Source organism: Ochlerotatus camptorhynchus, unplaced genomic scaffold (assembly GCF_037179485.1).
Source record: "Ochlerotatus camptorhynchus isolate MF236.1 unplaced genomic scaffold, CSIRO-AGI_Acam_v1.1 ptg000312l, whole genome shotgun sequence".
Classification (NCBI taxonomy): Eukaryota; Metazoa; Arthropoda; class Insecta; order Diptera; family Culicidae; genus Ochlerotatus; species Ochlerotatus camptorhynchus.
In genome coordinates this window covers 2295760-2314335 of record NW_027040800.1, presented here as the reverse complement: position 1 = coordinate 2314335, position 18576 = coordinate 2295760, and the positions used below count along the sequence as shown (strand labels likewise).

General features: G+C 38.3%; 1 protein-coding gene across 2 annotated transcripts in view; it reads left to right on the top strand.

The window, feature by feature from the left end:
- The first annotated feature begins 2149 nt into the window (after window positions 1-2149).
- LOC135707431 (short-chain dehydrogenase/reductase family 16C member 6-like) overlaps window positions 2150-18576 on the top strand; it is a 42180-nt gene continuing 25753 nt past the window's right edge. The window contains exon 1 of one of the 2 annotated variants that reach the window (XM_065229259.1): window positions 2150-2333. In XM_065229259.1, the coding sequence (XP_065085331.1) occupies window positions 2320-2333 (14 nt within the window). In that variant the 5' untranslated portion in view covers window positions 2150-2319. The remainder of the gene's footprint in view (window positions 2334-18576) is intronic. The other variant, XM_065229258.1, reaches the window with a different exon arrangement.

Genomic DNA, 18576 nt, shown 5'->3' with positions numbered 1-18576 from the left:
TGGAACATGAATGCAGAAGCTTGACAAAATGATTAATTATGAAGGCTAGTTTGATGCATTTTTCAGAAGTTTAACGAGAAGATGAATTGAATTGGTAACGACTCAAAGTTATGAACATTTCCAATTCATGAATTTTGTGATAGCGCACATATTATTAAAACGTTTGATAAAAGCTCATTGTCCTCATTTAATATTAAGAAAAGGAATCTTTGTCTTCCTTAGTCTCCAAACCTCAAATGAAATGTCCTCCTTTTCAAATTTTTGTTATGGTAACCCTAGTAAAGAGAGATGATAAAACTGATTTGTACCTTCCTAAAAGTTGTCTAGCTCGCATTCTACTCTCTATATTCAATTTTCACACTGCCGTACTCTAAACGGAACTATCAATTCTATACTTTCATCTCCTCATCTATCGTATAAAAATTACCACATCAGTCTGTTTGTTATTTGAAATTAGCATCTTCAACTATGTAAATCGTTGACTTCACGCAGAAGTAATACTAAACATATAGTCAAAGTTTAATATTACATCCAAGAGGATGCACTTCGATCATGTCGAAAATGTCATGTAATTTTTATGGCCACAAAAATAAACAAATGCAGTAAAGCAGCGTAATGTCAATTTATGCACTGTACTAATGATAATTTTACATATGTTCGACACGATTGAAGTGCATCCTCTTGGATGTAATATTAAACTTTGACTATATGTTTAGTATTACTTCTGCGTGAAGTCAACGATTTACATAGTTGAAGATGCTAATTTCAAATAACAGACTGAAGTGGTAATTTATATACGATAGATGAGGAGATGAAAGTATAGAGTTGATAGTTCCGTTTAGAGTACGGCAGTGTGAAAGTTGAATATAGAGAGTAGAATGCGAGCTAGACAACTTTTAGGAAGGTACAAATCAGTTTTATCACCTCTCTTTACTAGGGTTACCATATCAAAAATTTGAAAATGAGGACATTTCATTTGAGGTTTGGATGTGATATTAAAAATATTTTTTTTGCTGTGTATCTCATCACCAAGGAATCAATTTAAATCTAAAATGACCGCAAAAATGTCCATTCAAAAACAATTTGAACATACATTTTGTCGCTACCATATGTTTTGGAATGTGAAATCTGAGTCCTTAGCAGATTCCTCCTTTTCCAGACAAACAGAGCAAAATCTTGCAGATCAACAAAAAAAAAACACGACATGCGGCGCAATTTCCTGCCACAGTAGCGTCGTACCTCGAGGAGGCAATTGTTCTCGAAAACCGTTTTCTCACATCCATTAATGGTATGAATCGCGACAAACCGGTTTTGCTTTCATTGTGCATCGTGAAGCAGATTCTCTGCTTCACATTCTGTATGACGGTGCCAACGAGCAGAACCGGAGTTGTTCTTGCATGGTTCCATCTGGCTGCTGGCTGGTGCTGCAGCAGTTACTATTCGCATGTCGCATATCGTCCGTCGTGCCTGCCCCATCGCGCACCCGCCACTAACCAGATCCACCAAGTGGACTCCTGCAGGGTTCTGAGTGCGTCGCCGTCATCGTCGTCGTCGTCGTCGTCGTCGTGGTCGTCGTCCGTTCTCGGCTGCATGCATGTTCTGAATGTGTGTATAAGAGTACGGCTTCTTGTGCGACGGCGCTTCAGTCCACTGGATACTATCGGCTTAATCGGGTCAACGCGGGGTCGCGAATTTTCCAGCCTCCGCTAAAACTGTTTCTGTTTCGAGTAAAACGCAAAGATATATTAGGGAGACGGCGTCGTTGGTGTCACCCTGTGTTTGTTGTTCGACGGAATCAGGAATTCTTCGACTTGATTGCAAGTTTCGCGTTCTGCTGTTTGATCACATAGTGCACACTCGTCACACGTGTTTTGTGTGATTTTTTTTTTTTTTGATCGATTGCGATTCAGTCAGGTCCGGTGCGAGAGAAAATTACTACCTTTGCGCGCGCGGGATTTGATTGCCCTACGGGTTGAGAGCAATCTTAGAAGGTATAGGCTAGTCGAAGTCCCGTCGTTTAAGCGGACGAGTCGTCTTCGATACTGTGCGGTGCGTGATTATTTGCCAAACACTCATTTGCGTCGTCGTCGTCGTCGTCGTTGTCGTCGGGGACCCTGCGTTGATAACACGGAGCGGAGAATCTACTCTCCAAGCTATTCAGAAGAAGAAGCAATTACATTCAGCTGATAAGACACACGGGGACTCAGGTCTGCCTGCGAGTGCTTGCCAGTGAGAGTGAGCTTCCAGTCGAGCAGTGATTCTTGGCCGGATTGGAACGTTTTCCGAGGGAAGTTCTAGAACGAGAAAAACCGGAGCAAAATGCCACAAGAAGAGTAAGTGGAATTCGATGTGCTATTTATAAAACTTCAACTTGTGTTCTGGTTTCGTGTGGGGTGTAGTTTTCATTTTGGTTTTGTTTTGTCCCACGATGGAATGTTCGTTTAATGTCTCATATCTAGAATCGAAAAAGTAAAATCATGTGCATTGTGGAAACAGCTGGCGTAGTGCACCATCATCTGCAGGGTCGGTGCAGTGATGAAGTAACATTTTCGGTGTGATAGTGTGCAGCTGGTGGCCTAAACCTAGAAGATAGAGCACCATGATTAATCTCATGTTTGCCGTTGAATAATTCGCGATAAGGGGAAGCAGGAGGAAAGTAGTATGATCATGCAAAAATAAATAAAGTGTGTGCTGTGCGGTTCACTGATAGCGTACTGGCCAAGGGGAGAACATACATATGTGACAGTGGTGATTTTAGATGGACCATCAAGTAGTTTCTAGTCGAAATGGGTGGTGGTAGATGACTACATCAGAGTTACATTTTCATATGTTTCATGGCAGACCGTCCTAAAATTTCGTCAATCTTCTCGGTAGCAACTGTCGATCGAAAAGCAAATTACATACATTCCATACAACCATTGATAGAAAGATCGAAGATATCGGAAGGCGAAGGAGCAGCTCGTGCAAGAGAAAGGCTCACAAAGACCTGCAGGTTTTCGAATCCTGTTTACCTTTCTTCTACTATGGGGTACCGAAAGGTTTTAATATCACTCAAATATTCAAATACTCAATGAGGAAGATCGGAAAAATTTCGGTGTGTATGTGTGTGTGTGTGCTACCTCACTTCATTGTCTCGGAGATGATTGAATCGGTTTCAGTGCAATCGGTTTTATAGATCAAGGTAGCCAGCGAACCGGGAAAACCTCGGAAACCAGAAAATAACCCTTAATTCTGCCTGATATATGGTTATAAGTTGTATTTTTATTCATTACGAATGTGGTTTTTGCTCCAAGTCATCATTATTATTTTTTATATAGTCATTTTAGGCTCAAATGTCATTCATTAAAGCGTTTACTTGTATTTGTTTGGCACTTGATGGTCTGGTATAATCCGGAATATCATAAATCATGCAAAATTACATCATACATATTTTCAAATTATGATGGGTGGGTAGTATTGAAATCATGCTGCTGAATACGAAAGGCTATTTCAATATTTAAATGCTGCTTTCTAAGAAAGATTATCATTTCATTAATCAATATGAATAAAACAAGTTTAATCTACTTTCCCCTGTTTTTCTTACGGAGAGAGTCAAGTAAACTTTTTTACTCATATAACCAAATCACACAATTAGATCATCTAATTACGAATCTTACTACGACGTTTCCGTTTCTGTTCTTTTTGGCTTATCTGAAATTTCTGTTAGGATTATACGGAATCAATCTTGAGATTATTTATAATCTAGTGGGATTCTCCAATTTTCTGTAATTTTATAGATTTGCTTTTTGACTCTCCATAAATACAATGGGAGTTCGCTAGTAAATATCCTCCTTAGAGTAAAATTTCTCTATGGATGCTCAAAATTCCAATTAAGTTTTATCTCCTCAATTCCTTGTGGAATTCGTTGGAATTCATTTTTATGTTCTTCATCTCCTGTTGGCGTTCTATGGAACTTCGATTGGACTTCTTTAGAATCTTCCTTGGAGTTATTTGGATTATTCTTTTGATTTTCTACGGAATTGCACTTGAGGTTCCTAGTTATCCGGCTATCCCTCTTGGAATTCTCTAGACTAGCTCTGGTGATTCACTGAACGTCTTCTGAGATTGATTGGTTGGTTGTGGATAGTGATATTCGGCAATCCCTCTAGGAATCCTCCAGAACCACAATGGAGAATCATTTCTAGAATTATTCTTGAAATACCGGACATACTAAAATAATACAACGTGATTTTTGTGTCTCTCCATGGAAGTTCAAAGAGCTACCACTGCTCATTTTTTGCATCAAAATCTCAATCTCAAATTGCTTGCTGCTGGTTGATGAACTTTCAAAGAGTGTCAAAAGAAAGCACTGTACATCCAACAATGCAAATCTAATTTTATTTTTTTGTAAACGCTCCACCCAAAAAACATTGAACTTATTCAGGCAAAACTAAGCTTCCTAAGTTAAGCTAAGAATTGCTAATTCAGCTGTTAATAAACTCAAATTGTTTTCAACTCATGGCAACCCAAGACAACAACCAAATACACACGACAAAAGGCAAAGGGCAGAATAGGTAAAATACCATCCACAATGATAAAATTAAACGGCAAATAGTAGAGGATTTTCCAATCTAGACAACAATTATTTATCCAGAATACTTACTCACCTTACCAATCAGACTAAGGCCTTGTTGTCCTCTGCTGTCTGAAGAAGTCGTCTCCACTCTACTCGATCGATTGCCACACTTCGCCAGCCTCGTAGTCTGCGAAGGGTCCGCAGGTCGCCTTGCACTTGGTCGATCCACTTTGCCCGCTGCGCGCCTCTTCTTCTTCTTCACTGGATCGTCGTGCGGCATTCTTACGACGTGCCCAGCCCACCGTAGTCACCTAATTTTTGCAATGTGGACGATGGATGGTTCTTCCAGCAGTGCAATTCGTGGTTCATTCGCCTCCTCCACGTTCCGTTATGCATCTGCACTCCACCGTAGATGGTACGCAACACCTTCCGTTCGAAACTGGGCTCACTGGTGACCGCCGAAAATGATACCAGCAGAGAAATTCAAAGACGCATTATGGCAGGGAATCGTGCCTACTTTGGACTCGGGAGGACGCTCCGGTCGAATAAAATTTGACGCCGCACGAAGTTGACTGTCTACAAGACGCTGATTAGACCGGTGGTCGCCTACGGCCACGAGACCTGGACTATGCTCGTGGAGAACCACTGATCTAATCAGCGTCTTGTAGACAGTCAACTTCGTGCGGCGACGAATTTTATTCGACCGGAGCGTCCTCCGGAGTCCAAAGTAGGCACGATGCCCTGCCATAATACGCCTTTGATTTTCTCTGCTGGTGTCATTTCCGGCGGTCACCAGTGAACCCAAATACACGAACCCATCGACGACCTTGATTTCTTCACCGTCAATCTGAACTCGGGGTGGGAGGCTAACATTGTCTTCCCTAGAACCTCTTCCAGAATAGATTAGACACGAATCAGCTCGTACATTTTGCTCACGTGTTCGTGGCTTAGCTAAAAGTTTTCCACGAACATGAAGACAGATGTCATGTTCCTTCTAAGATCATTCATGTCGGTTTGGTGGTTAGAAAATGTCTATCTTGTCTAGACCCAGAGTTATCACTAGCAGAACTTTATTTGATCTCTGGTGCCGCCTGCTGTGATTAATTTTCCATCTAAAATGTTCACTATTGAACGGGCCTCGTCCATTTGAATAACTTTGCTGATGACAGGAAAGTTCTATCTGGTCTAGATCCGGAGTAATCAATGGAATAACTTTAATTGTAATCTGGCGCCACTTTGTGAGACAATTTCCAATTAAACTGTTCGCTACTGAACGGGTGTCGTCCAACTTTACCGAAGATAGGAAACCTCTATCTGGTCTTGATTCTGATTTATCAATAGAAGAACTTAATTTGGAATCTAGCGCCACCCAACGAATCAACTCTGAACCAAACTATCTGGCAGTGAACAACTTTGATGCTGACTGAATCGTTCTGCCTGAGGGTGAATCCTGATATTTTGAAAATTAATGTTTAGCAAGCAATAAAAATGCAATGTTTTAAGTATTTTTGCTTCTTTCAAACATGAGCAGTTCTTTCGTGTTTTAGCGGGTTTTGTGATTTTTATCATTACGAATAAACCATCACATTCATTTTCCTTCTTTCAAAAGCTGCTTCACACCAATCTACAGGGTGCGTGACGAATTTTTGCAGTAAATTTCAAATAGTAATTTCTCATGCTTGTGCATCATGATTTAGATATATTTGGCAGCACTGGATAGCTTATACTGTTAGGTGTAAGATTTAAACAAACAATGTTGAGTAAACGTAAAGATGTCGAAACAAGAGAGCAATCTGTCAGCCGTTGTCGCTTTGTTACGTGCCGGAGTATGCATGAAAGAAATAATTCGGTCGGTAAATGTGTCTGAAAGAACAGTGTATAATATTAAAAAAGGCTTGGGAAAGTGATAAGACGGAGCACCTGCTCATACTGCTAATAAAGCACAGAAATGGCTTACGGAAAATATTTCGTAAATTTGGGAGGAAGAAATTTGGCCCCCAAGCAGTCCCGATATCAATCCGTTGGATTATTTTGTATAGGGCGTCGTCCAACGGGATACCAATAGAACTTAAGTCGCTAAAAGCTAAAATCAAGGCAGTGATGACATCTATGGATCGTAACATTTAAAAACGTGCATACTGCAGTTTCCGGAAGCGTGTACTGGTGTATTTTTTCTCAAATATGCCATTTACTGCAAAAATTCGTCACGCACCCTGTATTATGAGTTGGATTGTTTTCGGTGTTGCATAATTGTTACATAGGCCATTACATTTTTCCTTCCTGTAAACATGAGCAGTTCTTTCGAGTTTTACTGTTTTCGTGATTGTTGGCACCATGAATAAAATATGCAATCCCATTCGTCATCCTTCTGTTAAAAGTTGATCATGATCTCACACCAACCTACACTGTACCAAACCACCGTCCTCTGTTCGAATGAAACCTCAGGCCTTTCAAATCGAAATCGCCATTTCGAATGATAGCTGCAACCGTATGACGGTTGTTTTGAAATCAGATGATTTTCCTCTCCAATACAGGATGAGCATTGTCATGAGAAGGGATAGGGCCTTCAGTTGGAATGTGTTATGCTCTCTGCAGAATGATAGTCATCTTAAATTGAAATTCATTTGGTATTGGTTCAGCCCCTTAACGCGAATCATTCAAAACGATGATGTAAATAATTCTATCGAACGCCATTTGCTGCTCTAAGCAGACAAACGAGGTGGAGAAGCATAGCCATCGCTATCAGAGGTGGTACGAACATTGGTAAAGCGTGGAAACCGTACATCTTCTATTTCGTGGAGGAGGAAGCTTTCTCGACCAAGAAGAAATTTGTGTATCCATAATGAATGGCTGTTCAATATAGAATTAATAATCTACATAATCTAAAGCATTTGCAAGTCATGTTATCCTTAAATTGTTGTCCTCTGATCCCTGTATGTTTTACGGCCAATTTCCAAATAAATATCATCCTTTATTTGGAGGACAGTCAAATGGATGTTCAGAATCTTGGAAACATCTCCATGTCCGGAATATTTTTAAATAAAACTACCTAAGTATTGCAGATTTTTCAGCGAAAAAATTTCTTAACATGAAACCTCAAAATGTACTAATTTATTAATCTTTTCCAAATCCTGGATCGTGATTCTTTTTTTTTCCTATGTTCTATGTTATAATCATCCTGATACCCTTGGAAATCTGTACATTTTTTCTGAGGAATTTGCATGAATCATCTCAGCATACCCTCAGAGTTCATCTAAGGCCTCTTTCTTGTAATTTAATCCATAACCCTCTTGAAAACCATCTGCAGAACACTCTTTGAATTCAATCTGCAATGCATTTCAAATTATTAATAATTTATGCAGCACTACCTAGGAGTTCCCCTGGGAATTTTCTGGGAAATTCACTTTGTATTCTCCAGAAATTCCTATGGAATTTTCCTAGGAATTCCTGCTCAGGACTCCCATAATTTCGTTAAAATGCTTCTCGGAATTCCTTTAAAACTCTCCTTTAAATTTTATAAAAAAAATCACCGAAACATATTTGCAATTCTCTTGAAATTTTCATTGAAATTTCGTTGGAATCATCCTCGGAATTCAGTAAGAAATCATTTGAAATTACTCTAAGAATTTTCAATGAATTCATTTCAGATGACTCACTTGGAAACTTCCCTAAGAATTCACTTGCAGTTATGTAACAAATTCCATAGATGTCTCATTAAAAATTACTTGGTATTCAATTAAGAACTCTCCTGGGATTATTTTCCAAGTTCCTTTGGAATTTTTCTGGAATAATTTTCAAATTTAATTGTAATGCTCCTTTTAATCTACTCCCGAAGTATTGTTCAAAAATTCCCATGGAATTGTGTTCCGTATTCTGTTTCTCCATGAAACTTTTTGATATTATTCTAAGAATCAGTTTGGAATTCTTCTGTGAACTTCCTTGGAGTCCTCTTCATAATTCCTTGGAAATTAGCCTCAGAAATTCCTATGAGTTTTCATAAAAAAAATCTATTTGAATCCTATTCAGGGTTTACTTGGAATTCTACTCAGTACTACCCAAGTAACAATTTCCAGTTGAAGAAACGCTTTAGTTTTGATTTTGTTCAGCTGCATGTTGAATAATAATTGCACAATGTGTTCACTACAACTTTTATAAAACCCTTGTTTACACTGGTTTGGAGAACCTATACAACTGCAACACAAAGGTGTTGTCTAACGTATTCAGTAAAACGTTTATCCAAAATCAATTTCTTGTTGAAGAAACGCTTCCATTGTGATTTTATTCAACTGCATGCTGAATAATAACTGTACAATTTGTTTATTACAACTTCTGTAAAACTCTTGTTTACACTGGTTTGGAGAACCTGTTCAACTACAGCATTATATGTATACGCGGTATAGGAGTAGAAGCAACTTTTATATAACGTTTATAGATACATATTTAAACTCAAGCTTTATTATTTTGGTGAAAGCTCTTATACAACGTTTGTAGACACTTCTTGACAGCTGCTTTGAAATTTAGTAGATAGTAAACCTGAGAGGCGTTTGTTGCACTCTTTTATGACTCCTAAATAATCATTGTACAGCAAGCGGTGAAAAGAGTTTATAGCACTTTTCAATGACTCCTTAACAACCGGATAGAAGCAACTTTTATACAACGTTTATAGATACATATTTAAACTCAAGCTTTATTGTTTTGGTGAAAGCTCTTATACAACGTTTGTAGACACCTCCTAACAGCTGCTTCGAAATGTATTAGAGATTGAACCTGCGAGGCGTTTGTTACACTCTTTTATGACACCTAAATAATCACTATACAGCAAGCGGTGAAAAGCGTTTATAGCACTTTTTAATGACTCCTTAATAACCGTTGTGTAAGTACTCACAATATTCACAGATTAAAATTAGTTTAACAATTGTCGTGGTACGCCAAAATAATTGCTTGTACAGTTTTTATTAATTTAATTTATTTGTGCACATTGAAAAAATATGTAATTATGCCATAATTCACATTCTGTGATCATGGAGGAAGTAGTAAGAAACATCTGTTTAATCTTTGATTGATATTCTTTCAATTAATCTCTCTAATCATCAATTGAGAGAATTTATCTAGAAATGTTATCGTTGATTACATGATATATGTCTTAAATTAATGTTTGCATTTATTAATAACACCTATATATAATTTACCTCTACTCCACCGAGGGTTTCTCGAAGCAAGATTCGAACTCATGATCCCGGATTGCCAGCCGCTTCTGTTTCCATCTGCTCTATTCTTGAATACATATTTTGATCATATGAGAGAAGTATATCAAGCTCATCTTGAGTGACTTCTCTTCCAGTCGAATAATCATTGCCTTATGGTTATATAAACATGCCTATCACTTGTGCTATTTTTAGCAACAAAATTGTGGTTGGTCGAACGTAAACAATCATTTAAGAGTGCTCCAAGCAGCTTTTGAAGCTTTTAACCAAATGGCAATACAACTACATTCTTTTTCAACTCTGGAAGCTATTATTCAACGTTTGATCAACTCAGGTGTTGTATAAGAGATCCCAATGGTTTGTTTTGATGCGTTTATTTCACGTTCTATATACACAGCTAAAAAAAAGAAGTGTAAATTTCCGTTACTATGATGCACATAAATGGAGCGTCATATATCATACAAATTTAGATCACAGATCGTGTAAATTTATGAGACATGTCATGCAATATCCCATATATTGTATGCAACTGTCCACTTTTGTTTGCAACATTTCTTGCAAGTTGCTAATTTACGTGAAAAGGAAGTTTACATGTATGAATGTTTGCATGCATGGATGTTTACATCGCCAGTAAAATTCAGAATTTTTTGGTGTGTAGCTCTTGTCAATCAGTTTAACAAAGGTGCTATAAAAGTTATCGTAGGTCTTATAAAGCATATAGTCAAACCAAACGTAAACAATCATTTAAGAGTGCTCCAAGCAGCTTTTGAAGCTTCTAACCAAAAATACAATACAACTACATTCTTGTTTAACTCTGGAAGCTATTATTCAACGTTTGATCAACTCAGGTGTTGTATAAGAGCTCCCAATGGTTTGTTTTGATGCGTTTATTCCACATCCTATATGGCTCCTGTCAAACAGTTTAACCGAACGTAAACAATCATTTAAGAGTGCTCCAAGCAGTTTTTGAAGCTTTTAACCAAATGGCAATACAACTACATTCTTGTACAACTCTGGAAGCTACTATTCAACGTTTGATCAACTTAGGTGTTGTAAAAGAGCTCCCAATGGTTTGTTTTGATGCGTTTATTCCACATCCTATATGGCTCCTGTCAAACAGTTTAACTGAACGTAAACAATCATTTAAGAGTGCTCCAAGCAGCTTTTGAAGCTTCTAACCAAAAATGCAATACAACTACATTCTTGTTCAACTCTGGAAGCTATTATTCAACATTTCATCAACTCAGGTGTTTTATAAGAGCTCCCAATTGTTTGTTTTGATGCGTTTATTCCACGTTCTGTATAGCTCTTGTGAATCAGTTTAACTAAGGTGCTATAAAAGTTATCGTAGGTCTTATAAAGCATATAGTTAAACCGAACGTAAACAATCATTTAAGAGTGCTCCAACAGCTTTTAAAACTTTTAATCAAATGGCAATACAACTACATTCTTGTTCAACTCTGGAAGCTATTATTCAACGTTTGATCAACTCAGGTGTTTTATAAGAGCTCTCAATTGTTTGTTGGGTACCAACCGGTGGATACTAATGATTTGAAATTGGCTCACTACTTGACTAGCCTATTGGTCCCAAGCAAATCGATCAACGTACCCCATTCTAGTCAAAATTCTAGTACTACACTATGTTTGTTTTGATTCGCTATGAATGTTTGGCAAATAAAATGAGTGGTTCGTGGATTTTCCTATGTTTCGAGGGGTGCATCGATGGATGCAGAACGTGGTCATCACTCACACATTCATCACGAAATGGTTGCTTTCCAAACTCGACGACGCATCGACTGAAAGAACTGCTGATGAAGAACAATGAGGAGGACCACACAATGGTTGCTGTCGAGTTAACAGACGATCGCGTGACACACATCAAGAGCGGTCTGCTTCTGTCGACAGCCGGGTGAACACTTGTGTTCTGATGTGGTCGAGTATGACTCAATATGACCACCAGCTATCATGTTCTTAAAGTTCCTTTGATTTTAAATTCAACATTCCAGAATTCAGAAGCTCTACCTTTGACATATCGAGTTATAGATTCAAAATAACACTATATATGATATCGACCAATGAAGGCATCGACTTGAAGAAATATCGACGTATGGAGAGTACGATACTTGGGAAAATGAAGGGACCGCAGAATCCATCGAGTTATAGAAAATATCGAGTTGTGTAGAGTTGACTATCGATTCAAAATCAATCCACAGTTTTTGTAGTTTCATAATTACTATGGAATTTTTTTTTATATAATCATGGAATTTTCCTTTTTCTCACAATAAAATACTCTTGGAATTCTTCTCGTACCTTGGAATTCTCTTCAGAATTCCCATGAAATTCCCCTTAAAATTTCCCGGGATCATCCATGGAAACCCTTCAATACCTGAGTCCAATTTCAATTTCAACCTGATAATGCAATTCCTTTGAAAATATACTCAAAATTTTAATAAAAATTCTCTTCAAAATTCCTCCTAGTATCTGAAGACCAGAATTAAAAAAAAAAAATCATCAAAAATTTTCCTTAGCCTTTTTTTCAAATCTCTTTGAACTCTCTTCTAAATTCTTTTGGAACTATTCTTAAAATTCACAAGCTATTTGCCTCACGATCTCCAAAAAATGCCACTGATGTTCTTTTCACCACCTTTATTCAATTATTCTAATAGAGGAAATGACGGCTTCGGCATGACAGACTATTTTCGGCAACCCAAATTGAAACACTATTTTCACTGGATTTTCTTACGAAAACACTTCGCTGAATGCATGCAAACGATTCTTTATGCTTTCAGCTTCAATTTGACTATATTTTTACCGCTTAGAAAAAGCAATCTAGCAAGGTTTTCTTGAAATGCAACACACGCACTACAAATTGTAGCTGATTTCGAGTTGTCGATAAAAGAACAGCAGATTTACATGCAGTTCAAATGGAACGGTTGCCGAAGAAAAACTGGTTGCCGACAATACTCGCTCTCACTAGAGAAGATTGGAGCTTTGTAAAAGCGTTTCAAAACAGTTTTTGACAATTCTTTCGACTGAAATTGTTAGAGCAGCTGGCAGCAAAAGATTGTAAACAAACCAATACTGCATATGTGTGCGTTCCTTAGAGAAAAAGGCTATAGAAAGAAGGTCGCTGCTTAGGTTGCCGAGAATACGTAAATTCCCCTATTTAAATAGGAACTCATTTCAAAACATGCTTTCTTCATCCCTAAAATTCTTTGAAATTCATCTCAGAATTCCTTTGGACATTCTCTGAATTTTCTTGAAATTCTGTTCAGATTTCCCTCAGGATGTTTGTCAAAATGTCGTTATTATTCTTTTCAGAATTTCTCTTGTATTAAAACTATTATTCCACTTCAATTCTCATTTAAAATCTCATAGGAATTCTCCTCAGAAACCTTAATCATTTCTTTCTAAGTTGCTGTATCTCCGAACAATCTTCCAAGCTTGAAAATTGCCCAGACCAAAATAATGTTTTTTTTTTATAAAACACAAGTTCTTGTAAATTTTTATAAATTGTATGCCGAATTGCTGTAAATGCTGAAATTGCTATTATTGCTATTTAACAACTAGGCAGTACATCGTTTGCCGGGTCAGCTAGTTCCCAATATTGTTCTCAATCCCATTCAACTCAAAACTAATTTTGCAAAGTTTCATGCAAATCGGAGAAATTCGCGTCAGTTCAATTTGTCATTTGGCGTGAAACTGCTCAATAACTGTTTTAAATCAAAGCGCTCTAAATTAGTAAAGCTCGTTCTGAATTTAATTTGCTTGGAAACAAAACATTGTTGTGCATTTCGGAAACACAGCAAGGTTGAAAATGAGCTATTACAATTTATCTTTATGTCCGCCTGAGGCTCGTTCATCTCAGCACCCGTCACTAAGCTATTTTCCACTCATAGACTGCTATAAACGAGAATTATTATCCAGATTGTTACGCTAGCCATAAAATTTGAATCACTCCTAGTTGACATTAGACTATTACCATTATAGCTGCACCATAGCAATCGGAGGCTTGGGAAATTTTCCACTGTAATTCTTCAATGCACGACGTGTAAATATTTACATCATTGACAAATATCGGGTAATCGTGACATTTGGATCTTTGAGAACAACACGAATGAAAAAAAGAGGCCTACTGCGTCAGGATCTATCATGATTACCTGAGCTTCATCATGAAACCGTAAATATTTACGCTGTGAGCAGCGAAGAATGACAGTTGATAAGAAGCGAACAAAGGGCGATACATTTAAACAATATTTCTCGATTACTTTTTCCAAGCGACGTATCAGCTTTTGTAAACAATGCATTTGATCGTCGGTTTGGCGTAGCTGGTAGCTCGCTCACGCATTCTAAATTTTCCCCTACCTGATAGCGGTGTTAGTATGCGTGGGCGAGCTACCAGTTACGCCAAACCGACGATCAAATGCATTTTTTACAAAAGCTGATACGTCTCTTCGAAAAGTAATCGAGATTTGACCCCAGGGTAGCTCACAGACCGATAAAACGAAATGGCCTAACCCCAATCCCTGGTTCGGTTCGTCAGTTTGTCCGGACCGGATTGCGATATCCTGCTTGTGGTCATTTTGAACAGTGCTTGTTTGACTAATAGCATAGAGGTAACTAGTAGGTCCCGAAGAAACGAGCTCTACTTTTTGGCTCAGCTCTGGTACTATCTTCGGTCCCAAGCTAATCGATTCACCCCTCGAAACATAGGAAATTCCAATAACCCCTCATTTTATCTGTCAAACTTTCATAGCGAATCAAAATAAACTTTGTGTAGTACTAGAATTTTGACTAAAATGGGGTACGTTAATCGATTTGCTTGGGACCAATAGGCTAGTCAAGTAGTGAGCCAATTTAAAATCGTTAGTTTCGTATTGATTGTTGCTAATAGTTAGATGGATGGTGAGGGGTAATAGCGCCACTGAGATGTTTGGTGGAGAAACGGTAAAACGAACGACGGAGGTGGTGATTCCCAATCGTCAACCGTATGCGAATTGAGATTTGATGGGTCGTAAGGACTTCGATTGACTGAATGGAGTCCAGGCCAATGTCGAGAGTAGACACAGTTAGCGAAGATTTAATTCGATCTTAACTGTAGCGGGAAGGTTCCGCCTTGGAGGCTGATGACAGATTTGGATCTATTGGATCATAAACAGGCTCGAGGCATCCGTTTAAAAATTTACAACAACAACTACAAAACTTTTTTTCATTTCGCTGTTTTTCCAAAATCATCGCATACTAGCACACTGCCATAACAATGATAATCGTCTAATGTCAATCCGAGGGGTGAATCATTCAAATTAAAGAGTCAATTCAGTCTCTTTGATTCAAATTACGGCCAGTGTAAAAAGCTGCATGGATAGCAAAATATCACTAACTCAGTTCACCACAGCCTGGAGAGTGTGAAATTCAGTCCAAGCGACAGTCGCCAACGAGCGAAAGATAACTGTATCGGTCAAAGTTCCATCAATATCGCGAAATTTATCTTATCGTCTGTCGATCAGTTGGCAACGGTTGTGTTTGATTTTTGTATTGGTTTATTTTGAACCCAACCACCTAAGCAACTTAATCTACTTAAAGACTTTTTCTTTTGCCAACAATCTTATCAATGTCGGGTGAGCCATCTCCACGTGTCGGCTGGTTTGAATCTAATCTTTTCAGGTAGGAATTGCAAAAAAACACCTTATAACCTAGGCCTTCAGCCGTCGGCTTTTCGAAGTTCAAGGTTAGAAGACCGTAGAACGAGAAAGAGAGTGCTCTAAAGCTTGCACTCATTGATTTTGAATGATACCGGTCGCACTGACTTCCTAGGCTTGTTGTTCTTCTGACAGAAACCAGATACTGGTTTGTCTCAACGAATCAAATAGCTTAGCAGCACATTTTTCCGATTCCGGAGATTTGTTTCTAAAGATCATCCAGTATGCAAACTCGAACAGACGATAATAGCAATATCAAAAATTTCAAACATAAATTATGCAGCTCGACCACCAATCGTTGACAGCTGTCTGTTTCTGGGGGCTGATTGTTTTGAAAACGGAATCTTTTTTTTTCTGATATGGGAAAGAAGCGGGGCATAGCGAACAGGTAGGGCATAATGAGTATCCTGCACTTTAGCCTTAAACTTCGATTTAAGGCTTAAGTGCTGGTTGCTCATTATACCCCTCCTTCCCTTACTCTTGAGGAAGCAAACCATGCGGAAGGATACACTGCACATATTGGAACCGGTGTGAGGTCACTAACAAGACTGTTATATTATGAATATATAAATAAATAAAATACCTATCAAATAAATTATGGAAACGATATTCCAAACAGATAAAGGGTGAATGCGTGGCGTGGTTCGTTGACCATCAAGGTCGGCTGAGTGAGGTGCGATTTCAACGGAAAGGGGCAAATCAAAGCAATGTGCCCGCCGTGTGCCCGCTAAGCGATCTAGTTCGATGAACTTTTAAGATGCGAAAGTGCATTTTGTTAAAACGATTTGATGTAATTTGAAAATGTAGGGTTAATGTCCAGGAGAAAGTACACAGATGAAAATTCTTAATTTTAATTGTGATGTAAACATCCATTCACGTAGACTTGTATTTCATTTCACGCAACCGAGCAACTTGTAAACAATGTTGTTTACAACAATGGGCTTTTGTACAATATTTGCTACATTGCATCAAATGTGTCAGAACTTTACATGATATATCAGGCATAACATTTGATAACGGCACAAAAGCATTTGTCAACAAACTTTCTAAAGCCCTTTACACGCAAACCAAACTACGCCCACGCAAACAAACAACATCATCATATAGGGGCCACTATCACCTTTCCGAAAGTGGTATTGGTTTGCGTGGGCGTACTTTGGTTCGCGTGTAAAGGGCCTTAGAAAGTTTGTTTACAAATGCTTTTGTGCCGTTATCAAATGTTATGCCTGATATAATGTAAACGTATATGATATGTGACGCTCCATTTATGTGCATCATATTGAACAGAAATTTACACTTCTTTTTCGAACTGTGAACTAATCAATACCTAATTTTGATCTGGTACCGAAATTTGGTGTTGATCAGCATGACAACCCGAACATGTGAAATTAACTAATGAATACCTAATTCTGACCTGATAACAAAATTTGGTATTGACCAGCATGACATAACAGGTAAAATACCAAAGAATAATACCAAAAAATTACTTGCAAAATGCTTTGTAAATACCAAAACTTGATATTTGGATACCAAAAGAATACCTGCTATTGTTTTGGTATTGCATTATCATAATTAGTTATTGAAATGGTATTGTGCACAGTTCGAAAAAGTAGTGTAAATTTCTGTTCAATATGATGCACATAAATGGAGCGTCACATATACGCATATACGTTTACATAATATATCATGTAAAGTTCTGACACATTTGATGCAATGTAGCAAATATTGTATGCAATAGCACATTGTTGTAAACAACATTGTTTACAAGTTGCTCGGTTGCATGAAATGAAATACAAGTCAACGTGATTGAATTTTTACATCACAATTAAAATTCAGAATTTTTATCTGTGTGGGAAAATTTTTTTGGTATTCTTTTTTGGTATTTTACTTTTTATGTCAGGCTTATCCATACACGGAAAAAAAAGAGTTCCCATATTCTTGAACCACAGCCATGAACCATAGTTCACGGTGTATATTTGAGAAATTTTGTTCTGGATAGCTGGCCGTGATTTTTAGTTCACGGTCCGTTCCCGTTTTCGGGAACGGATTTTTTTCCAAGTACCAATTTTGAGTATCGAGATATTCTTTCGTGCTCGGGATAAGAGGTAAAATACCAAAGAATAATACCAAAAAATAGCATGCAAAATTCTTTGTAAATAACATAATTTGATATTTGGATTGCAATTGCATAGTTTGGTATTAGACTGGTATTGTGGGAATTTTTTTTTGGTATTTTATCTCTTATGTCATGCTCATCCATACCAATTTAAGGTATCGAGATATTCGTTCCTGCTCGGGTAAGGTCGGCCCAAGGGGCAAGACAGCTCCTAATCATGAGCAAATTCAGAGTTGTTTGGAGGCTCAGTGAGCAAGATCGCTGTCATTTGCTTTCTCACTTTTCGCATCACAGCAACATTTGAAGCTGCACCTTCATGCGAAGCCGAAAAGCTGCTGTCAAATAAAACAACAATGAAAGCGGAACTCGGAGACATTTAAATCATCTCAGTTTAATAACCTTCGTTCGACTCTTACCAACCGTGAACGTGAAAGGAACCTGTTGCAACCTTATACTTACGACGGTCGAATGCTTATCTGGTTGATGTGGTAGAAAAACCCGATCTGCCTGACCAAATACTCAAAATCGATACTTGTCGAAGCAATTCCGTCCCATCGCTTGATAAACTGCCGTTCTATGGAACTGCGAAACGAGCTCTGAATTACCACGGCGCCGTTCTGCTGACGGGGGAAATCCATCCTCGCTTTTGGTGCTTTTGCTAGGCCTTCCGGATGGTCGTGATTCGTCCCGTTTTTGATATACACCACCAAGATTTTGCTGCGGCCGTCGACGGAAGTCTCCAGGAGAAAGTCGACGAAGAGAATCTGTCAGCTTGATTTGTGCTTCGTCTTCCTGACGGGTTTTCACTTCGGTTTCGTCCGGTAGATCGTTAATAGGTATGAAGTTCAAACGAGGATCGCACTCACCGGAAACAGCAGCTACTTCATCGTCATCCTCCTCTTGGGCTTCGGCAGTGGCAGCGGCTCCACTGATGCTCTGGCTGAACATTCCACGGGGTAATGGTTTGTAGCGTTGCCTTCGGAGCTGGAATTGGGTGTTAAT